We start from the raw sequence: 21253 nt of genomic DNA, 5'->3' as shown, positions 1-21253 counted from the left end.
AAATACCGATGAAAAACAATTTTTTAATTTTTTTTAAAAGAACTCATACAACCGATATTATTGCGAAGAATTAGATTAAAAAGAGCAGACCTTGATGTGTTGTGAAAACGTATATTTGCCCAAACATGATAAAATGATGAACGTATTTATTTATTTTATTGTGTTTTATTGTATTTTATGGTGTTTTTTTAATGTATTTTACTATATTTTGTTATATTTTATTATAATTTACTATAATTCACTATAATTTATTTTAATATGTATATATATATATATATTTATGTGTACATATAAACACACACATATGTTTTTATTATTTAAATGTGTCTTGCTAAGGAGACAATTTTGAGTTGACAAGTGCGTTATGCTTTAATTTTTTCTTTAATTTCTTTATTCTTTTTGTCTTTTCCTCTTTTGTTATTTTGTTCTTTTTTGTTGTTCTGTTGTATTTTGCATTTTGTTCTACTCTCTGCTCACATATCATATTCCATAAAAAAAAATTATGAACATGTAAGCATATAATTGCTTGGAGAACGTAGATTAAATTTCATTTACATGACTTGTACATGTCCTAGAGAAAATTTCACTAAATTCTTATGCGTCTACTAAAGTTTCATAATTTTTCTCTTTTTTGTTTTCCATGTTCTATGTTTTATCTAGCTATAATTAGATCTTTTTTTTTTTTTTTTTTTTTTTTTGCCTGAACAATGTGTGTGCACACTAAAAAAAAAAAAAAAAGGAAACTTTCACCTGTTTATCGTAAAAGAGAAATATAGATAAAAATTCAAAAAAAAAAAAAAAAAAAGTAAAAAACCACAAAATATTTTGTACCTTCCTAAATAGAAATATATAAAAAAGGAAGAAAAACATGCATTATACAATTAGACATGCTGCTCATTTTATTATTATATTTCCCAAATATTTTGTTTTTAAAAAAAATTGTAAAGCATTTTAAAAAAAAGGTACTAAATCTTATTATAATATTTTATTTGTTACATGCAATGCAAATAAAACAAAATAAAATATATTGTCTAATAAAGGGATCTATTCTGTAAAAAAAAAATAAATAAAATGAAATGATTCTTGTTTATTTATTATCTGGGTTTTTTTTTTTTTTTTTATTTCATAAAAAAGTTGCACTTTTTTTTAAAAATATGAACTTAATTTCTTAAAAAAAAAAAAAAGATCGAATAGATGATAAAATTATTTATGCTTTATATTCCTTACGAACCTTAAAAAAATTTTTATTAAAATATATTAACTTCACTGCATTCAAGATTTACTCTTTTATGTATTAACTGTGCAAGCAAATAATTTGAAAACAATTAAAATTTAACGGGTAATAAATTTAAGAAACAGGGATCACAACATGGCATGCTATGTCACTATTAGCTTTTATTTGTAATAGCTTCTTTTTCTTTGTCATTTTTTTTCATCTCTACATAATTATGAATTCTTGATATATTAATTTCTGTAGTTGATATTTGTTCGTGTAACCATATAAGTTCCTTGTCCTAATTAAAAGAAAAATATTTTAAAAAAAGAGAACTATAAAAATAATTCTAATATATAAAAAAAAAAAAAAAAAAAAATTTTTGAACTGCTGTGCATTGTAAATAATATCCGAATTTTTCCTTTACAAAAAAAAAAAAATATTATTTCACTATGTAAAGATTTTTTTTTTATGAGTTAAAAATGATACTACAGAAATATGCGTACTTTCGCAAAAAATTAACGTTTTATTTTGTTTCGTTTTGCTTTATTATGTTTTACTTTGCTTTGTTTTACTTTCTTTTGTTTTACTTTTCTTTGTTTTACTTTGCTTTGTTTTACTTTGCTTTGTTTTACTTTGCTTTGTTTTACTTTGCTTTGTTTTACTTTGCTTTGTTTTATTTTGCTTCATTTTATTTTATTTTTTTTTTGCATAACATGTTTTTAACTCAAATTTTTAAATGTACCATTTCGTCATACAGACTAACTGCTCTGTCCAAGTGATGATTCAAAAGATCCAAAGCTTCTTTAAAAGAAAATTCAACCATTACATTGGCCTGATAAATGTAACATTACATATGACTTATACATGTATGGTAAAAAGTAACTAAAAAAATAATATAAAAAGGAGTATTTCAAACTATTCGAATAATTAACAATAAAGAAATTTCTGTTAGCTTTTTGGTAATATTTAGGATACCCCTAGCCAAAGCAAAATGTTTTCTGTTTTTTCAATCACTCCCTTGGCATATAGGGATTCTTCCAGGGGGAAGTACAATTCCAAATTTTTGTTTTCCTTCATTTCCTGTTAAGTAAATAATTTTCAGCGTCATTTGTGTATACGTAAGTATATATATATATATATATATGTATATAAAAATGAGCATGCACACCTACACGCATACACACATACATACATATACACTTGCATACGTATATGAATGTGTGCATACTTACAAACCCTTTACTAACATAAACAGCTTAACACACATATATTTGCGCGTTCATGAAAGGAAAAATATTCAACACATGTTCAAGAATTTAAATGAACCTTTCTTTTATAAAGAGCGTTTACAACTTTTAAGGCATCTCTTAATTCGGGTATTTTTTTTTCAGTATTCATCTGTCTTGTTACAAAAGTATGCTCCATAAATTTATACTTCCTAAAAATGAATAAAACAAATGAAGAAAATAAAATTAATGAAAAGTGCATTAAAAGAACAAAATAATTCCTTTTTTCATTTTTTCCCCCCTCCCTTCGTTTATTATATATTCACCATGCGTATTCGAATTAAACGTTTTTATAAGGTGAAAAAAGAAAGAAAGATTCTTTTCTTATTTTTTTCTTTTTTATGGATGTGAAATTTTTACTTTCCGTTTATAAAACTTAATTCGACAGAACAATATATAACTATTAAACAAGACAGAGCCTATATTTACACATTTTCAAATAGGTACATATATATATATATATATATATATATTTATTTATTTATTTATGTATATGTATCTTTTCAATTAATTTCACGTTTACAGTAATAGTTCTTTTGCCAATCGAAGAACAGTTTCCTCATTTTTGTTTTGTAAAAATTCTGTTACGTGTTCCTGGATATAAGGGAAAAGCAAGAAAAATGATATATTTTTTTTTTTTTTTTGTTAACAATGCAACTAATTAACGTTGCCATTATTTCATAGATCCTCTTGGAAAAAATACAAAAGAAAAAAAAGGAAAAAAGAAAAAAAGAAAGGCCGAAAAATTAATGGTTCATTTTATTATTTATCTAACTATAAATTTTGCTCCAGGAATGTTCCTTACAGACCTTGAGTTGTCAGTTAAATCATCAAATGACATTTTATATTGTTTGTACTAAAATTATAATAAAGCTAAGTTTAAATATTAATTTATTGGAAATTTATTAAAGATTTTTGGAAACATGAAATTATTTTTATACACAAACAACGTAACTTAAAATATCATATTTTTTTTATTTTTTTAACTTATATGATTCTTTGTTCTTACGGAAAACTTTCATTTATTTTATTCTATTTTATTTTATTTTAATATATTTTATTTGTTATTGGAGGTTCACTACTTCGTATAATAGTTAAAGAGGTATACTCTAATTTATAAAAATGAAAGAAAAGGCAAATTTCTTCGTTTTTTTTTTATTTTACAGGAATAACTGAATAATGGAGCCCTCATCAAAATATTATATTAAAACTTGGTGCATTCCTATTATCATATAAGCAAATGGATTTACTTATTTGTGCATATAACTATATATGTATGTATATATTATGTATGTATGTATTATGTATGTATGTATTATGTATGTATGTATTATGTATGTATATATTATGTATATGCTTCTTTTTTTCTATTCTTTAAGAAGGATGAGTTCACATTAGAGAATGCATAAACAAATAAATACCAAAAGTAAAGGCACATAAAAATTAGTGTACTCATAATTTTATGAAAATCTTGCATTTTTAATTTTACAAAATTTACACTTAGTAATATATTCATATATACCCTTGTATATATCCTATGTTTAATTTTACTTTTATATGCTAATAATGTATTGTTTTGGGTAATGCACTTAAAAATATTGTTTATCTATTATTTATTATTTTTTACATTTTATTCTTTATTCTTTATTTTTTCAATTTTTTTTTTTCTCCTTATGAATCACGTCCATTTACACAAATTATATCCTAAATTGTTCTCTTTGTTTTTCCTTTATTTTATAAGAGTATGAAATTAATTCAAACTAGTACATGAATGAACGTCTAAAAAACGGATATTGCTAGGGCTCTTTTAATTAAGTCCGTGAGAAAGATATCCGCGCCTTTTATTAGTTTATATATATACATATATACAAACATACAAACATGCGTATGAGCGAAAAACTTATGTTTTGTGAAATGAAAATATCAGAGTCCTTACCGATTTAGCCGTTTTTAAATAATTTAATTTTTGAACTGTATGAACTGGCGGTTAGATGAGTAGTTCTCATTTTTTCACGATGGTAAAAAAAAAACAAAGGTATAAAAACGAAATTTTGTTTTTACTTTGTTCGGTACAAAATTTTATTGTTCTTTATTTTTTCAAGAAATGTAAAGCATACTTATATGTGTGTCTCTTCCTTTAAATTTCTTAACATCCAATAAACGGAAAATTAAAACATGAGACTTAAAATAAAAAATAAACATACGAACAGTTATAGAATAAATGTGTTTACTTAAATTTGTGCAATACCTGGGTGTAACAAAAATTAAATTATGGTAGAAAAAAAAAAAAAAAAAAAAAATTTACTTTTACTATATATTTCGCTTGTCATAACACTATTCCATGATTAATGTTGTCATACATACCCTGTACTCCTCTATTCGACTTTTTTTTTTTTTACAAAATTATTATATATACAATTAAATATTCCTACTTTTTACAATCCCCTCAAAAAAAAATTTCTTTTTTTTCAAAGCATGTTTGTTTAAAATTTATTAAAAATTTACCTTTTATCATTTTACACTAATAAAAAAGGTGTTCTCCAAATATATGTACGTACATGATATACATATATATATACATACATGTATAAATTTAATATTGCACTAAATCATATTTAAGTAGTACTTGGTTTATTTTATCTTTTGTGGTCCAATAAAAAATATATCATATATGTCTATACACATGTTAAAAGCTTCCTTTTATCCTTAACAAAGACTAGATGATGGAAAAATGATAAATAATTACACCGTCAAAATGAATGTGTACATATATGCGATTGGCAAATTTTGGAAATATACCCCTTTTTATGATCCCCTTTTATGTCCCCCTTCTGTGTTATATAAATATAAGCCAAAAAACACTTCATCCCTGAAGTGGTAAAAAAAAAAAAAAAAAAGCTAGCAAAAATGTTGATAACCATTATTAACTGCAAATAACATTTTTCCACCTATTCCCATTCGAATACAATCCCTATGACTAATTACTCCACAGCTAGTTTGCATAACCCAGAGTCCTGTATTAAATCGCGTGCGGAATTTAAGTTCATGGGGAGTTAGCCATATGTCTCTACTAGGTTTAGAAACAACACGAATGTTTCTTATTACCTAAATATTGGATTTTACATGATAGATAGAAATAAAAAAAAAAAAAAAAAAAATTAATTTATAATAATTTATAATAATTTATAATAATATATATTAAATTATAATAAATTAAATTAATTCAGTTCGTTGCTTATGCGTGATATACTTTTTCTTAACAATGCTTTGTGATATTTCTCACACAAATACGTACACACGTACACATGTACACATGTACACACATATAGGAACGTTCATGAAGAGGAAAGTAATAATATGCAGCATTTTAATATCTGCCGTTCCATGCTTAGGGAAAAAAAAAAATATATATGTATGTACATATGTAAGCATTAAAGTATACACGTATGCACAGATACACCCTCATATGTAGTATTATACTTACTGGAGCTCCTTTAAAATGCTTGAGCAATATATCAATTTTTGTTCCCTTAATTGCAAACCCCCTAATAAGACCTTCCTTTTGTAATAATTCAAGAATTTGAACATTCAATACATGGAATGGACATTTTTGTGTCGTAGCATCAGTTCTCAGCAAAGATACGACCATTTCACAAGCTCTTTGCATTTTTCTTTTTAACAAAAATTGATTAATAAATTTATCTTTGGCATTTTCCAGATGTTTTAATTAAAATTTGTTTGAAATAATATATATGTATTCATTGTTAACTCTTTAAAAATTAGTTCACATATACTTACAGTAAGTAATATAAATTAAAATGTGCGAGGTAACTACTCTGATGTGAAAAATTAAAATATTTCTTAATTTAACGAAGAATAAAATTTTTCCAATTTATTTGCACTCACCGTTTAAATGCATAAGGTAATTAGTTTTTTTTTTTTTTTTTTTTCTAGCTTTTTCTACAATTTTTTTCTATATTTTTCTCTAATTTTTTCTCACATTTTATTTTTCTATTCTTTTTTAAATATTCTTTCATAACTGCGTTGTTCTTCTTTTTTCCCTTGCACGTCATTAAATTACGTCGCTTTATGAAATTGCCCCATTTGCTATAATACGGTGTTCTCTACTTTTATACTTTGGTAACACATGACATTTCATCTGATATAACTACTTGAAACTTATGCATGAAAAAATGAGAAAATATAATTTTTTTAAATTCTTCAATTTACACACTATCATCATGTTTTTTAAAATTTAACCTTTTACGTATGAACTATACGTTATTTTTACACAGTTATTTATTTAGCATTTACTATTTATTTAGCGTTTACTATTTATTTAACATTTACTATTTATTTAGCATTTACTATTTATTTAGCTTTTATTATTTATTTAGCATTTACTATTTATTTAGCATTTACTGTTTATTTAATATATACTATTATTTTTTTTTCTTTCGTTTTAACGTTGGGCTACAGTATGTGCAGTAAACCACAGTAGCCAAAAAAAAAAAAAAAAAATTTGTTTACTACTTTTTTTGTTTAAGCGCAAAATATGCACATAATTTGCTATATCTTTCCGTTACCAAACAATTGGACGAATATGGTATATGTATGTTTAAAGGTACGTATTCATGTATGTTATTCTCATAAGTCTTTGCAAATGATTTGTTTTGCTGACGTGCATCATCAAAGAAATTATCCTCTTAGTATTAGTATTAATATTCCTAATGCCAAAAATGTAGTTACCAAAAAATTGTCCACCTGATTATATACTACGTGCTTTAATTAATAATTCCAAAAAATAAAGCGAGCAAATTTTAAATTAAAAATATTATTGTCTTAATCATGATTATGTAAATTACTTTTTCACACATCAATTGATGTTTTGTAAAGAAAGAAAAAATTGCACATCGCAAGGACAAAAAAAAATTTCGCTTATCTTTCCTTTTAATGCAACATTTACTTTTTCAAGTATGTCATTTATTCGTCGTAGAAACGGTCTACGCTTAATATATATACGTATATATATACGCACATATATACATATATATATATGTGTACATGTATTTGTATACGTATGTATGTGTACGCATGCATACATTATTACAACCTGTTCAGGTGGTATGTACTGTTAAAAAATAAAAAGATCAATACAGGTACACGGGAAAGCGCGGAAATTTTATTTCTTCTTTTTTCTCTGGTTTTTTCCTGCGCTTAAGGTAAAATCTTTTAATCTTAAAAAGATAAATAAAACAAATTATTCCTCTTTTGTTCCTTTTTCTGTTCCTTTTTTTTTATTTACAATAAAGTAACTACCCAATAAAACAAAGTTCCATTTTGAAGAAAAAGCCCAAGCTTAATTTTGTGAACTCGTTTTAATATTATTCCGTTGCATGCAGAACAAAATATTTCTAAATTAAAATAGGTGCCAAAACAAGCAAAGCTTTTTTTCTTTCTTTTTCACCTCACAAATTGTGTTTCTTTTAATTTAATTTGACATTCCACATGGTTATATTATTTAAAATGACATTTTTCCTTTTAAGGGAAAAGTAAGTTTTTTTTTTTTCTATTATTTTTTCCATTATTTTTTCCTTTTTTTTTTTTTTTTTGCATGAACAAAAATTATTTTTCATCGTTTTGTCTACAAAATGGTGAACATGAGCAAATTTTTTTTTCTTTCTACTGTGCTAACTTTTTATTTATTCAGAACACAGGTAAAAAAAATTAATAACAAGTCAAAATAAAGGGATTGACGCATACGAATGTGTATGTATATGTATACATATGTGTATATGCATATACACAGGTATATATATATATATGACCATATTTATTTATGTACCTATTTTAGAACAATGTAATAGCTAACACCACGACCAAACTCGCAAAAGAACAAAATTTACCTTTTATTAAGAGGGGTAACATAAAAAAGAATAGTATACTATAATGTGAAAAAAAAAAGTGCATCAATGTGTACTACTTTATGAATATTTATATATATAAATACATATATGTATAAATATATATGTATATATATACGTACACGAAAGACAGACTTAAGGCAAAAGTACGACAAACGAAATATTATTGAAAAGAAATATAGTTGCACGTAGATTTCTAAAAATTGTAATTACGAAAGCAGACAACTTTCCGAGCTCTAAAAAAAAAAATGAGCATAATAGAAATAAAAATAACTCACATTTAAATAATTGCTTAATCTTTATATTAAAAAATATAAGAGAAAATTTTAGGTTATACAAGCAAATATGCGTATATAACATTTATGTAAACGCTCTATTTTCTTAATAAAACATTTCCACGCATATATATATATATACACATATATACATATTGATATATATTTTTTTTTATTAGCTTACGATAGTCCGCACGTTGAACAACATGAAACTGTAAAACTAAAAAATGTGAATTACAAAAACATAGTTAAAAATATATTCAGATCAAAGAAAAAAATAATAAAGAAAAGAAGTATTAATTTTGTTTCTCTTAATGTACCGAAAACTTTGGAACTAAAATTTAACGACCCAATAAGTCTCATAAGCAATATTTATTCGAAAGAAAAAACAAAATGTAAGGTAAAAATGAGTTTAGCAATATATATGCTGAAAATACATTTAGTATATACCCTCCATTTTTTGCTTTTCGTCCATTTGTTCATGTCTTCCATTTGTACATATATTGAATTATTTTGTACTTAAATTTTTTTCTTTCTTTTTTAATTTTGGTTAGTTTTATCTAGCTGTTATGAAGATAATAAGGTGAAAAAAGTAGACAACTGTGATAGATTTACACTTTCAGAACAAATATGTGATGCTCCTATAGAATTCAACCCCAGTAATAATTTTTCTATCAAGGAGGAAAATGAACTATCTCCAAAATGTTTAGTGGACAACAAAGCCGAATATCGCATGAAAAGTTAAAAATTTATAGATTTTATTTAATTTGATGTTTTTTTTTTTTCAACTGCACCACTTGTAATTTCTTTTTAAATTTGCGCATTATTCAGTATTTTCGCAGTTACTCTGTTTTATTTATTATATTTTGGGTACACATCCTATATATGCACTTACCTGTTTATACGCTTATGTGTATCCATATATATAGGTATATTTTTTTTTTTTTTCCCCATTCTAAGGTAACCACCACATTGTCCTCGAATCCGGCGAACTTTTTGACTTAAAAATTAAAAACGAAAATTCTTTTTTGCGTACATCCGTAATTATCACAAAAGATATATGCATAAACAAAGTAAAATTAGTAAGTCCTTATTTTCTATTTAAAAAATCTTTTAACACATTTGGTTCCCCTATATTATATAGAGGAGAAATAATTGGTTCTACATTTAAAAATATTAAAGTACAAGATGTGAACGTTGAAGGGTTATTTAATGTGTGCTCTTGCTACGTAGACTATACATATTATTATTATAATAAATGCTCAAGAGCTAACAGTCATTATACTACCGTTTCAACTATTCGGGTTATACAAAAACAGAAGAACGAAATACATATACTAACTGGAAACGAACTTGATGTTAACTTGGAAAAATACGTAACACCATTCCCTATTAAAAAAGCCTTTATTATTAAAAATATAAAAGGCTATACTTGTAATAATATTCATAATAAATCTTTTAATGAAATACAACAAGATTTTTATAATAATGAAAAAAAACTGCACCTATATAACGTTTTTATGTACGAAACGGATAGTAAAACATTTAAAGAAAATATCATTTTCCAAAAACCGGGAACGTACCTATTATGTTACTCGTCAAGTGACAATGGAACTGGATATTCGGCTCTTCTCTCTACAATTTCTGTAAATGGTTAATACTTTTTCGTGCCATGCCATTCTAACTCGACCTGAGCGTATGTACATACATACATATATACATATGTATTATATACATACACATGTATATACATACATACATGAACACACGTCTGTGCACTGTTAGTGCTAGAGAAACACTACAAACGCAGTAACCTTCATGAATATTTTTATCCTTTGCGGCACCTTTGTACAGGCTATGACATGAGCAAAATTCATTATTTATATCTCGATTTGTATTCAAGTAAATTGGCCTTGGGACATTCGGTTATTTTATATCGATACAATTTAAATGAATCATTAGACGAAATTTATTTCAAAAAGAAACAAGTAGATTCATGTTCAGGTGAACACGTAATTTATTCAAATAAAATATCAAATATTCCCAGAGACAAAAATGCAGATATATATCTGGACACCATATATATATCAGATATATATTTGAACGAGTATGATGGGATATTAGAAATATGTTCAAAAAAAAAGGACAAATATAGCTTAATCGGATATGCTATGGCAAAACCATATATTTTACATAATCAAAGCGATGTTAACCATCTATTAGATTTCGATCTTGCTCCTGATGATATTAGAACCTATGTTATGCAAAAAGAATCATATTTCTTTATATTTTTTCCTGAATTATTAGAAATTTTTCGTACACATAATATAAATGATATATATATATCATTTTTATGCTATTCATCCAGAAACGAAATAATTTTAACCTATAATTTTGATAAAAATATGACACCATCCTTCTTTACCTATTTTAAAATATCTAGTCCATCTAGTTCTATATTACATGTTACAAAAGATGAAGCCAAATTATATGTTTTAAAAAAAAATATCCAGACCTTATATTTATATGATATAACACCAGAAAAAGTAAACAATAAAAGAACAATTATGAAAAATAACCTGAATGAACCCTATGTTGAACATATATTATCGTACTATTTAGATTATGCTGATGTTATAAAATGTGAAAACTGTTTATCTCCCATTATGATGGAACCAATATATGATGAAAATAAAAACCTAAAATATATTTTCTTAATGACATCACATCCATATAATAAATTCCTCATTGTTGACTTAAATTTTGAAATCATCTACATGCATAATTCTAATGTTGTAAAAAATGCTATATTAACTATTCGTGGGTTAATTTTTACCTTAGATGTATTAAAAGATTCTTCACTTCTTATCAATGATATTTCTTGTGGAGTTTTAAAAAATGAATTTTTAGATTGTTTTTTAATTGATCAACTCAATAACACAGTAATAGCCATTGAGTATATTAAAAACCAAAACGCATTAATTCTTATAGACACTTTTCAAGCAGAAAACAAAAATGACGAAAACGACGAAAACATCAAACCTTATGATTTCGTATATGGTCATTCAAACATTTATCTACAAAAACCCCAAAATGTTCTAGTCTATCCGTACGGTGAATCTTATGTTATTTTTATAAACGAGGTATGCACATTATAAATGGCATTTTTATCCTGCTATACAAAAGAAAAAATAAGTCAGTCAAAATGAAATAAACAAAATATAATAAGAAAAATAAAATGACCAAAATTGAATAAGCAAAATGGAATAAATGATAATAGCGATAAATACTTATTTACAGTACAATTAATGCATTATTTCTGATATTGTATGTCTTATCTTTTTTTTATTTTGCGTAATACTCATATTACAGCGTTTCAATATAATTTTTCTTTTTCTTTTTCTTATTTCACAAATGCAGGGAGATTCTAACGAAATAAACTTACTGCTCTACGACAAGAGTAAACCCAACAGCAACTTTACCTACATTACTAAAATAAACAATACATACATGGATCATGGAAAGATAGAAAGAATGTATAAATTCTATGATTGTAAAGAATTAATTAATAGGAATATGTTATTAATTGTAAAATACTATGAGGGAGATGTGCAATTCATTTATGTCCCTATAAGAAGCATGTCGAATAAGCTTCAGTTAAATTACAATTATCCATCTGTTATACAAGATAATCAGGAGGAATATGTACTGAAAGTAAAATCACATGAAATAAAAAAAATGAATCTACTTCATAATTTTCAAATTGATGTTCACAATGTTGATAAATCACAGCATGTTACAATAGACAAACATGACGGGACTGTTAAAATTAAATTATCAGAATTTGTTGGAGATCCTGTTAATTTTACTACTAAACGCTATGGAGCTTTTACCGAATTAAGCATAAACATAAACTTTACTGTAATTTGTGCTGATGGAATGAAAGTACTAAATGGAAAGTGTGTTCCTTGCTCATTAGGATCATACAACAATATTGGAGAATATATTAAACATAAAAATATGTATGAATGTACAATGTGTCAAAACAATTCTACTACTAAAAATGAAGCATCCGTTTCAATAACTCAATGTTTATGTTTACCAGGATATGAATTAAATAATAATGATGAATGTGTTCCATGCAAAAGAGGGACATGGAAAACAGATATTTCTAATATTCCTTGTATTTTTCATTGTTATCCTAATTCATACAGTACAATTCAGGGTAGTCGTAGTGAAGAAGAAAGTGAATGCAGATGTAAGGAGGGGTATTATTTTGTCTCTAAAGATTCTACAAATGTGTGTGAACCGTGTGACGTAGGCCACTTTTGTCCTGGAGGATATAAAGCTAATAAAATAAAATGTCCAGAAAATACTACTAATATAGTACAACAGAAATTTTCTATAAAAAGCTGTAAATGTGACGCAGGTTTTGAAACTTTTGATTCTTCAAACATAAATAATTACAATTTTAAGAATAATCCTATTTTCGATAACTACAAAGATTTCATACAAGTTATAGAAAGTTCACAAGTGTGTGTACCATGCAAAAAAGGATTTTATAAAAATACGGTTTCAGCAGAAAAATGCAAAAGCTGTTCTGCACACGTGAGCACTGATGCTATAAAATCCACTTCTATATCTGATTGTAACAAATGTGATAAAGGATACTATTTGCATAAACAAGATTCTTGCTTATTGTGTCCAAATAATCACTATTGCCCTGGTTCTGGTATAGTGGACCCAAAATATGCAATTTATGAAAATGAGAAAGTTCCCTGCAATGATAAAAGTTTGACAGAACATCCAAATGAATTAAATGTATCACAGTTAAGTTGTCTGTGTAAAAAAGGATTTGAATTTGTAAGAACAGAGGATAATGAATTCGACTGCTCGGAAGTACCTAAAAATTATTATAAGTCAAAATTGAGCAATACACAAAAGAATGCTTGCCCAGTAAACAGTATTACGCTACATACACAAACCAAAAGCAAAGAAAAATGTATATGCATGGCAGGATTTTACTGGGATATTACTGAATATAAATGTATTAAATGTCCTAAAGGGTATTATTGTCCTGGTGGAAATTTAGAAAACTGTTTTAAAGTAAGGGCTTTACATTTATGTAAGCCTCAAAAAACAAAATGTCCCATAAAGAACTCTACAACACAAACTGAGGAATCATTCAGTGAATCAAGCTGTTTGTGTGATAAAGGTTACACTATAAATAAAGAAGCATTAGGTGAATGTGTTCAGTGTCCAGTTAATACATACAAAGATGTTATATCAAATGCGGAATGTACTATGTGCTTAACACCATATACGACAGAAGGACAATTAGGAAGTACAAAGGAAGAAGATTGTACATGCTCAGGTGGTTATTATTTTTTTAATCATTGCTTACCATGCAGTGATAAAAATACTTATTGTAAAGGTGGGAAAATGATTGTAAATAATAAAAGTAAAACTTTTCACTATGCTCCATCAAAGTGCCCACCAAATACTGTTGTGTCGTTTGAGGCAGAACGACCATATAATCAAAGTTTCTGTGTTTGTAAAAAAGGATATAAGCACGTCTATACTGCAAATGATTTTACAAAAATATGTGCACCATGTGAACGCGGTTTTTTTAAGACAATAATTGGTGATTTTACTTGTGAATCAAAATGTAAACCAAATTCAACTAGTTTTCCTGGAACAATGCATGACACACATTGCTTTTGCTTAGAAAATTATTATTTCAAAAATGGTATTTGCTTAAACTGTCCTGATGGAGCATATTGCGAAGGTGGGTTTGAAGAAGAAAGCATATTAAGTATGAAAAAAAACGAAAATTATTTAGACTCTTCAAAAATTAAACATATAATGCCTGTTCCCAAAGAAAATTATGCACTATATAAACTAAAGACAAATGTATACAATGCTGATTGGTTTATAGTAGAATGTCCAATTAAAGAAGCATGTTTATATAATGAAAAATGTCATGAATCTATGACGAACTTTCTATGTGGGGAGTGTAAAAAAGGATACACAAATAACTTTTCTAAATTAAACTTATGTATAAAATGCAGTGGAAATTTAATGAACATTCTGCACATGATTTTCGTTAATATTTTTGTACTATTATTTACAGTTATTATGGCATATTTAAATGTCTTTACAGGGGCTAACAGAAAATCTGTCCATTCTATTGTTATTAAAATTGCGGTGAATTATTTCTCTTGTATGAAAATTTTTTATATTATGGGAACAAGCGAAATATATTTCCCTCTTAATTTTTCATCTCATATTAACTACATAATTGAGAGTGTTAAAAGATTGTTAAAAGCAAAAAAAAATTATGGCTTATATTGTATATTAACAAGTTATTTCAATTTATCACATTCAGATGCTTATTTCTATGGAATGGTTTATTATGCCTTTAAACCCATTATACTTGCTATAATACTAACAATTTTAATGTTCCTTGTTGTACAAATTTATAAGTTTAAAGTTAAGAATGAAACAAAAATAAAATTAAATGTAATAGGTAAAATTAAAGAATTAGGACATAATCAATTGTATGAAGAAATAATGCACGAATTACCATCTGAAAGAGCCTTAGTGTTATTCAGATATATTCCAATACCTGGAGATTCAAAGTTTAAAAGAATAAGAAATTTTCTTGAGGACATGATTCCTATGTATGTCACATTATTATTTTTTATTCATACAAAAACCACTTATTCTATGTTAACGTTGTTAGACTGTAAGGCAATTTACTACAATGATAAATTTGTAGAGCAATATATGAGTTACGTACCTAGTGTAAAGTGTGATTTATCTAAAAGTTATGCAAAATTTTTTATATTAGGTATTACAGGGACAGTAGTATGGGGAATTGGAATTCCATTGATGTCTTATTTAGTGCTATATAAAAATAGAAAACATTTACATTCTGAAAGTATATTGTTTAAATATGGATTCTTAAATAATGGTTTTAATTTTCAATTTTGGTATTGGGAATCAATTGTATTTTTAAGAAAAATTTTAGTTTTATTAATATCATCTGTTCCTGTATTTAAAACAGCTAGAATATTTGGTACCACTATGTGGTTGTTTATTATAATTTCATCTCTTTTTCTTACATTGCAGATGATACTTCAGCCATTTGACTCAAGAAATTATCATATTTTAAATAAATTAGAAACTTATAGTATGGTTGCTTGGACCATTACTCTAATGATATTTGTGTTTTTAACTGTGTCTAATGCTACTGCCACTACAAATTTTTATGTTTTGTTATTTTTGTTATTTTTCAATTTTATATTTATTGCTAAAGTTTTGGTGTCTCTGTGTCATTCATATATCGAAAATTTAAGGCACATAAAAAAAATGATTAAATTCCCATATTTACGAAAATTATTTGATAAAATGTCAAAAATTGCCGAAGAAAAATATTATAAAGAGCCTATAGTTTCTTTTAATACTCATAACAATTCTATTCAATTTACAAGAAAATATAGATCTCTTTTATTCAGGAATCATGTGTTGACAAACGAAGAAAAAAATTATTTTCTTCATGTTTTATCAAATTTTATATACTTTGGTGTGTTGAATTTAAACTTTACCGTTTTTCATTCCTATTTTATGGAATTTATGTTAAGATTATCGATAATTGATAATACAGTTCTTCATAAAAAAGGAAAAAGTGGAGTTTTAAAATTAATAGCTAAAGATCCAAAAAATATAGATGAATGGATAAAAATTAAGGAATGTGAATTAAACAAAAGAACATTTTTCGAGAGACATAAAAAAATATTGAATTTATTTACAAAAAAATTCTTTATTATTCAAAGTAACATCAAAAGAATTATATATAAAGGGGATAAACATACTATAATTTCTGATTATGAAGTGCTGATTAATGTTCTAAAATATGACGAAGATTTTATAACTGACTTTAAATTTTTATATGATGAAGAAGCTGTAAGATCAGGATTAATTCTGTCCGACTTACAGTTGTCATTTACAAAATTTAAAATGAAAGATAAGAAATTAATTATGCAGTTATTTTCATTGTTTGTTGCTAAAAAAAATATTGTGCAATTTGAACGAGATGTTCAACTTAAAAATAAAATTGAGCAGCTTCAATCTTTATATGAAATACTTATAAAGGCAAGTGAAAAAAAAAAACTTACATTTAGAAAAAATGTTGAAGATGCAATTCTAGGCGATCCATATGATTATAGGACATTAGAAAATGAATTATCAATTTTAAATGATAGAATAAATAATTTAATTGATAATTATCAAAGATTAAAAGACATTAATTATTATGAAGATGAACATAATTCTAATGATAAAACAGTTTTGAATAATGATTCAGAACTTTTCGATACAAATTTAATAGAGCTAAGTTTTAAAGAAATAAATAATGATACACATATAATGGGAAATGATTTAGAAAGGGATGAAAAACGAAATAAAGAAAATACAGAAAATGATGATAAAACAGAATATAAAGAATTTAGTGAAAAGATAGAAAAAGATCTTTGTACGCAAAAAGCTATGGAAAATACAAAAAATAATGATGAAGAAAAGGAAAATCAAAAAGAAGGTTAAAGAGATAGCAAAGAAGATAATAAGAAATATTCAAGAAAATAGGGAACTATATAATAATAGAAAAGACATGAAAAAAAAAAAGTAAAAAACTAAATTGTGTATATTCTTTTTATGTTCATTTTCATTTTTTACAGGTACATAATTAGTTAATGTTTCATTTTTAACTATAGACATATAAATTTCTTATTTTAAATTTTCTAAAAGTGATATTTTATTTTGCTGCTTTTTTTTACTGTGATGTCCCATTTAAAATAATGTTTTTTTTAATACGCAAATAACTATATATTTTATTTTAAGATCACAACTTCTGTTTCTGTTAGTTAAATAAAGAGTCCATCAAAATAAGTTTTCTCCTATGTTAACTCTTGAAATAGGTTACATCTTTACATGTTGCTAGACCTAATAATATATATAAGCACTAATTTTTAAATTCACATTTCTGTACAAGTTCCTTTTATTATTTTCTTTCTCGATTTAATAACTTGTATTTTTTTCTTATACGTATTAAACCATTTTATGGTAGTAAGGCATATTTAAAAAGCATTAAAATACTTAATGTTAAACCATTTATATGTTTCAAATTGTAATTATAATAATTCTACATTACATATTTACAAATATAAAAAACAAAACAACAATGATGAATTTATGATTATGATAAAATATAACAAATTCTTGAAAATTCATGTGCGTAAACACAGTAAATTTTATGTTTCTTTTTGCGCAGAAAAATTATATATATTATAACAGGTCAATAAAAATTTAAGTATAAATTTATAATAAAATATAAAATAAAATATAGTAGAAATAACAAAAATATATATAATGAATTATATATATATATATTTAATTAGTAAGTAAATATAAATTACATAAAATTTAAGTTTAAATTTTTAAAATAATATGAAAATAAAATAATATATTAAAAATAAACAATAAAATAATAAATATATTAAATAATAAAAAAAGATAATAATTTATTAATCAAAAAACAATTAATTATAAATAAATTCAGTAAATAATAATTAAAAATAAATCATAATAAGTTCAAAAATAAATAATTCAAATATATATTATTATAAAGTAAAACTAAAATATATTAAATACATAATATAACAAAATAAATAATTAAATAATTATAAATTAATATCTATAAAATAATTAATTGTGTATAATAAATGTTTATTTAAATAATAAAAAGAATATTATAAAATTTATATAAATAGAAAAATATTAATTATTTTTATAATAAATAAAAATATTTTATTAGTTAATTTATTATTTATATTTATTTATTATTTTTATTAAAAAGACAATCATGTCATTTAATTAAGAATAAAATAAATAATAATAAATATATAATATTAACATTAATAATTATATAATTAAATAAAAATAAATAATATATATTAAATATATATTATTATAATAAATATATAATTTACATAAACATTATTATATAAAAATAAATTATAATAAATAAAATTATATAAAAATAATAATATAATAAAAAATAAATATATATTTAAATAAAATAAAATAATAATAAATAAATATATATATATTAATTAATTTAACATTATTTATTATAATAAACTAAATGTATATATTATATTATTAAAATAATTGTATTTAAAATATTGATTATATACTAAAAAAATATCAATTAATTATTTAATTAAAAATATTATATATTAAATATATAATTAATTAAATAATAAAATATATAATCAATCAATTTTAAAAATTGTAAATTATTTAAATAATAAAAAAAATTTAATAATATAAAAAAATAAAATAATACTTATATATATATAACTAAACAAATATACAATCAAATTGATAAATATATAGTCAATTAATTTAATATAATAAAAAAATATATAATTAATTGAATTAATTGATAACAAAAATTATGATTTATTAATTAACATAATTCAATTTTTGAATATAATTATTTAATGGATTATAATATTAAATACATAATAAAATTAATACATAATATTAATTATATAAAATAAAAATATTTATATAATTAAACAAATTAATAAAATATTATTATACATATAATTAATTAAATTAAAATAATAATTATATAATATATTAATAAATATATAATAGAATAAATTAGTATTACATTAATAATTAATTAAAATTTTATGTTAATAATTACTTAATTTAATATGATAATTAATTAAAATAATATATTCATAAATTATATATTTAAATAAAACAGTATAATAATAATTACTAAATTAAATATATTAATATAAATAATAATAATTAAAATAATTTATTAAAAATAAATAACAAATTACAAAATTAAATAATGTAATTAAATTATATATAATAATTGAATGAATATTAATTAAATGTTTAAAAACTATACAATTACTATATTCATTTAATTTTTTTTTTTTTGTATTTATAAATGATCAATTTAATATCTTAGTTAAAAATATTTAATAACAATTTAATAAATAAAAAAAATAAATTAATCAATAAAATTTAAAATATATTTATTATATATTTTTAATTGCACAATAAATATATTATTAAATTAATTAAATTATTTTTAATAAGATTTAATAATATATATATTATTTAATTAAATAGTATTATAAACAATTATATATATTTATTTATTTAAATTATTTAAATATACTAATAATTTTTTTTTTTATTTTTAATACTTAATGTATTATAATTAAATTATAATATTTTAACAATTATATGAATTAATATTTTTTATAAATTAGAATTATACATATAATAATTAATATAATAAAAAAAAAAAATAGTTAATTACAAATTATTATAGTAAATTAATTAATTATTATATTGCATATTTTTATAATAATAAAAAGTATATTTTCTTAGTTAATATTAATAATTTATTGTAATAATTTATAAATGGAAAAGAACTATATATATTTATATTTATTTATTTGTTAAATTAATTTCAATAAAAAAAATATATAAATTAAATAAATTATAGAGCCATTTAATATTTTATTTATTTATTTATTTATTTATTATTTTTTTTTTTATCTATCTTACTATATTAAGAATTTTTAAATTAACAATAAAATTTTTTCAATTATGTTTATATGTAAATATTTTATTATGTATTTTGAAAAAGACCATTACAACAATAAAAAAAAAATAAATATAATTTAACATATATATGTGTTTCCTTTATATTTTGTTTAATGTTTTTTGATTCATATATTGATATTAAATCATTCAAAATAATACAACTTTGAAGATCATAACATGAAAGTAATATATATATTATTTAATGTGTTAATGATCTCTACCATTTGAAGAGTATTCATCACATTATAAACTTTGAAAATGTTGGGAAAAAAAATTAATTCATCATAAAATATTAAATGATACATTTAAATTCAATATTGTTACAATATTCTTTTTAATTTTATTAAGAACACTTTAAAATCTTCTAATAATAAAATATAAATAATGTGAAATAATTCATTTTTTATGTAGCTATTTTCTTTAAAATATTTTAAAATTTTATTTTATCTTTTGAGAAAGGGTAATTAAGATGCTTATTCTTTTCATTAATATATACATAGTAATGGAATTATTATTCAAAGTAAAAGTGTACAAAACTATAACATAAAATATAACATTTTCTGTTCATTCACACTATACAAATAGGAAAATTTTTATTATACTACAATTATGCAAGAATATTTTTTTTAAAAGGAAAAATAAAGTTTTTTCTGAAATAACGTTTCAAACAAATGACTCTCACTATGTCCATAAATATTATATATTACATTAATGTATAACAGTACACCTTTCAAAGGTACTTTACCTTACTTTAAATGCAAGTTTTGTATTTCATTCTTAATAAACCAAAAAGGAAAAACAAATGTAGGAGGGTTTATATTTTGGTAGTTTTTTATATTTTTTCATTTT

General features: G+C 23.0%; 3 protein-coding genes across 3 annotated transcripts; 1 reads left to right on the top strand and 2 right to left on the bottom strand.

Moving 5' to 3' along the window:
- Nucleotides 1-1388: 1388 nt before the first annotated feature.
- Nucleotides 1389-3343, bottom strand: PmUG01_03024900 (prefoldin subunit 3, putative; the record flags this gene model as incomplete). The annotated part of the gene is made up of 6 exons (XM_029008880.1): nucleotides 1389-1514; nucleotides 1959-2048; nucleotides 2192-2296; nucleotides 2543-2654; nucleotides 3026-3096; nucleotides 3278-3343. The coding sequence occupies 6 exons, from the start codon at nucleotides 3341-3343 to the stop codon at nucleotides 1389-1391; spliced, it is 570 nt and encodes a 189-aa protein (XP_028859463.1).
- A 2057-nt stretch (nucleotides 3344-5400) lies between these two features.
- Nucleotides 5401-6169, bottom strand: PmUG01_03024800 (30S ribosomal protein S8, putative; the record flags this gene model as incomplete). Its single annotated transcript, XM_029008879.1, has 2 exons — nucleotides 5401-5607; nucleotides 5987-6169. The coding sequence occupies 2 exons, from the start codon at nucleotides 6167-6169 to the stop codon at nucleotides 5401-5403; spliced, it is 390 nt and encodes a 129-aa protein (XP_028859462.1).
- A 1984-nt stretch (nucleotides 6170-8153) lies between these two features.
- PmUG01_03024700 (cysteine repeat modular protein 2, putative) lies at nucleotides 8154-17305 on the top strand (the record flags this gene model as incomplete). Its single annotated transcript, XM_029008878.1, has 7 exons — nucleotides 8154-8219; nucleotides 8357-8423; nucleotides 8881-9096; nucleotides 9256-9441; nucleotides 9662-10354; nucleotides 10556-11844; nucleotides 12122-17305. 7 exons carry the CDS (start codon nucleotides 8154-8156, stop codon nucleotides 17303-17305), a joined length of 7701 nt encoding a protein of 2566 aa, XP_028859461.1.
- Nucleotides 17306-21253: the final 3948 nt, after the last annotated feature.

The sequence above is a fragment of the Plasmodium malariae genome, assembly GCF_900090045.1.
Source record: "Plasmodium malariae genome assembly, chromosome: 3".
NCBI classification, from domain to species: domain Eukaryota; phylum Apicomplexa; class Aconoidasida; order Haemosporida; family Plasmodiidae; genus Plasmodium; species Plasmodium malariae.
Note: the sequence above shows the minus strand (reverse complement) of the source record. Positions and strands in the feature narration are given on the sequence as shown.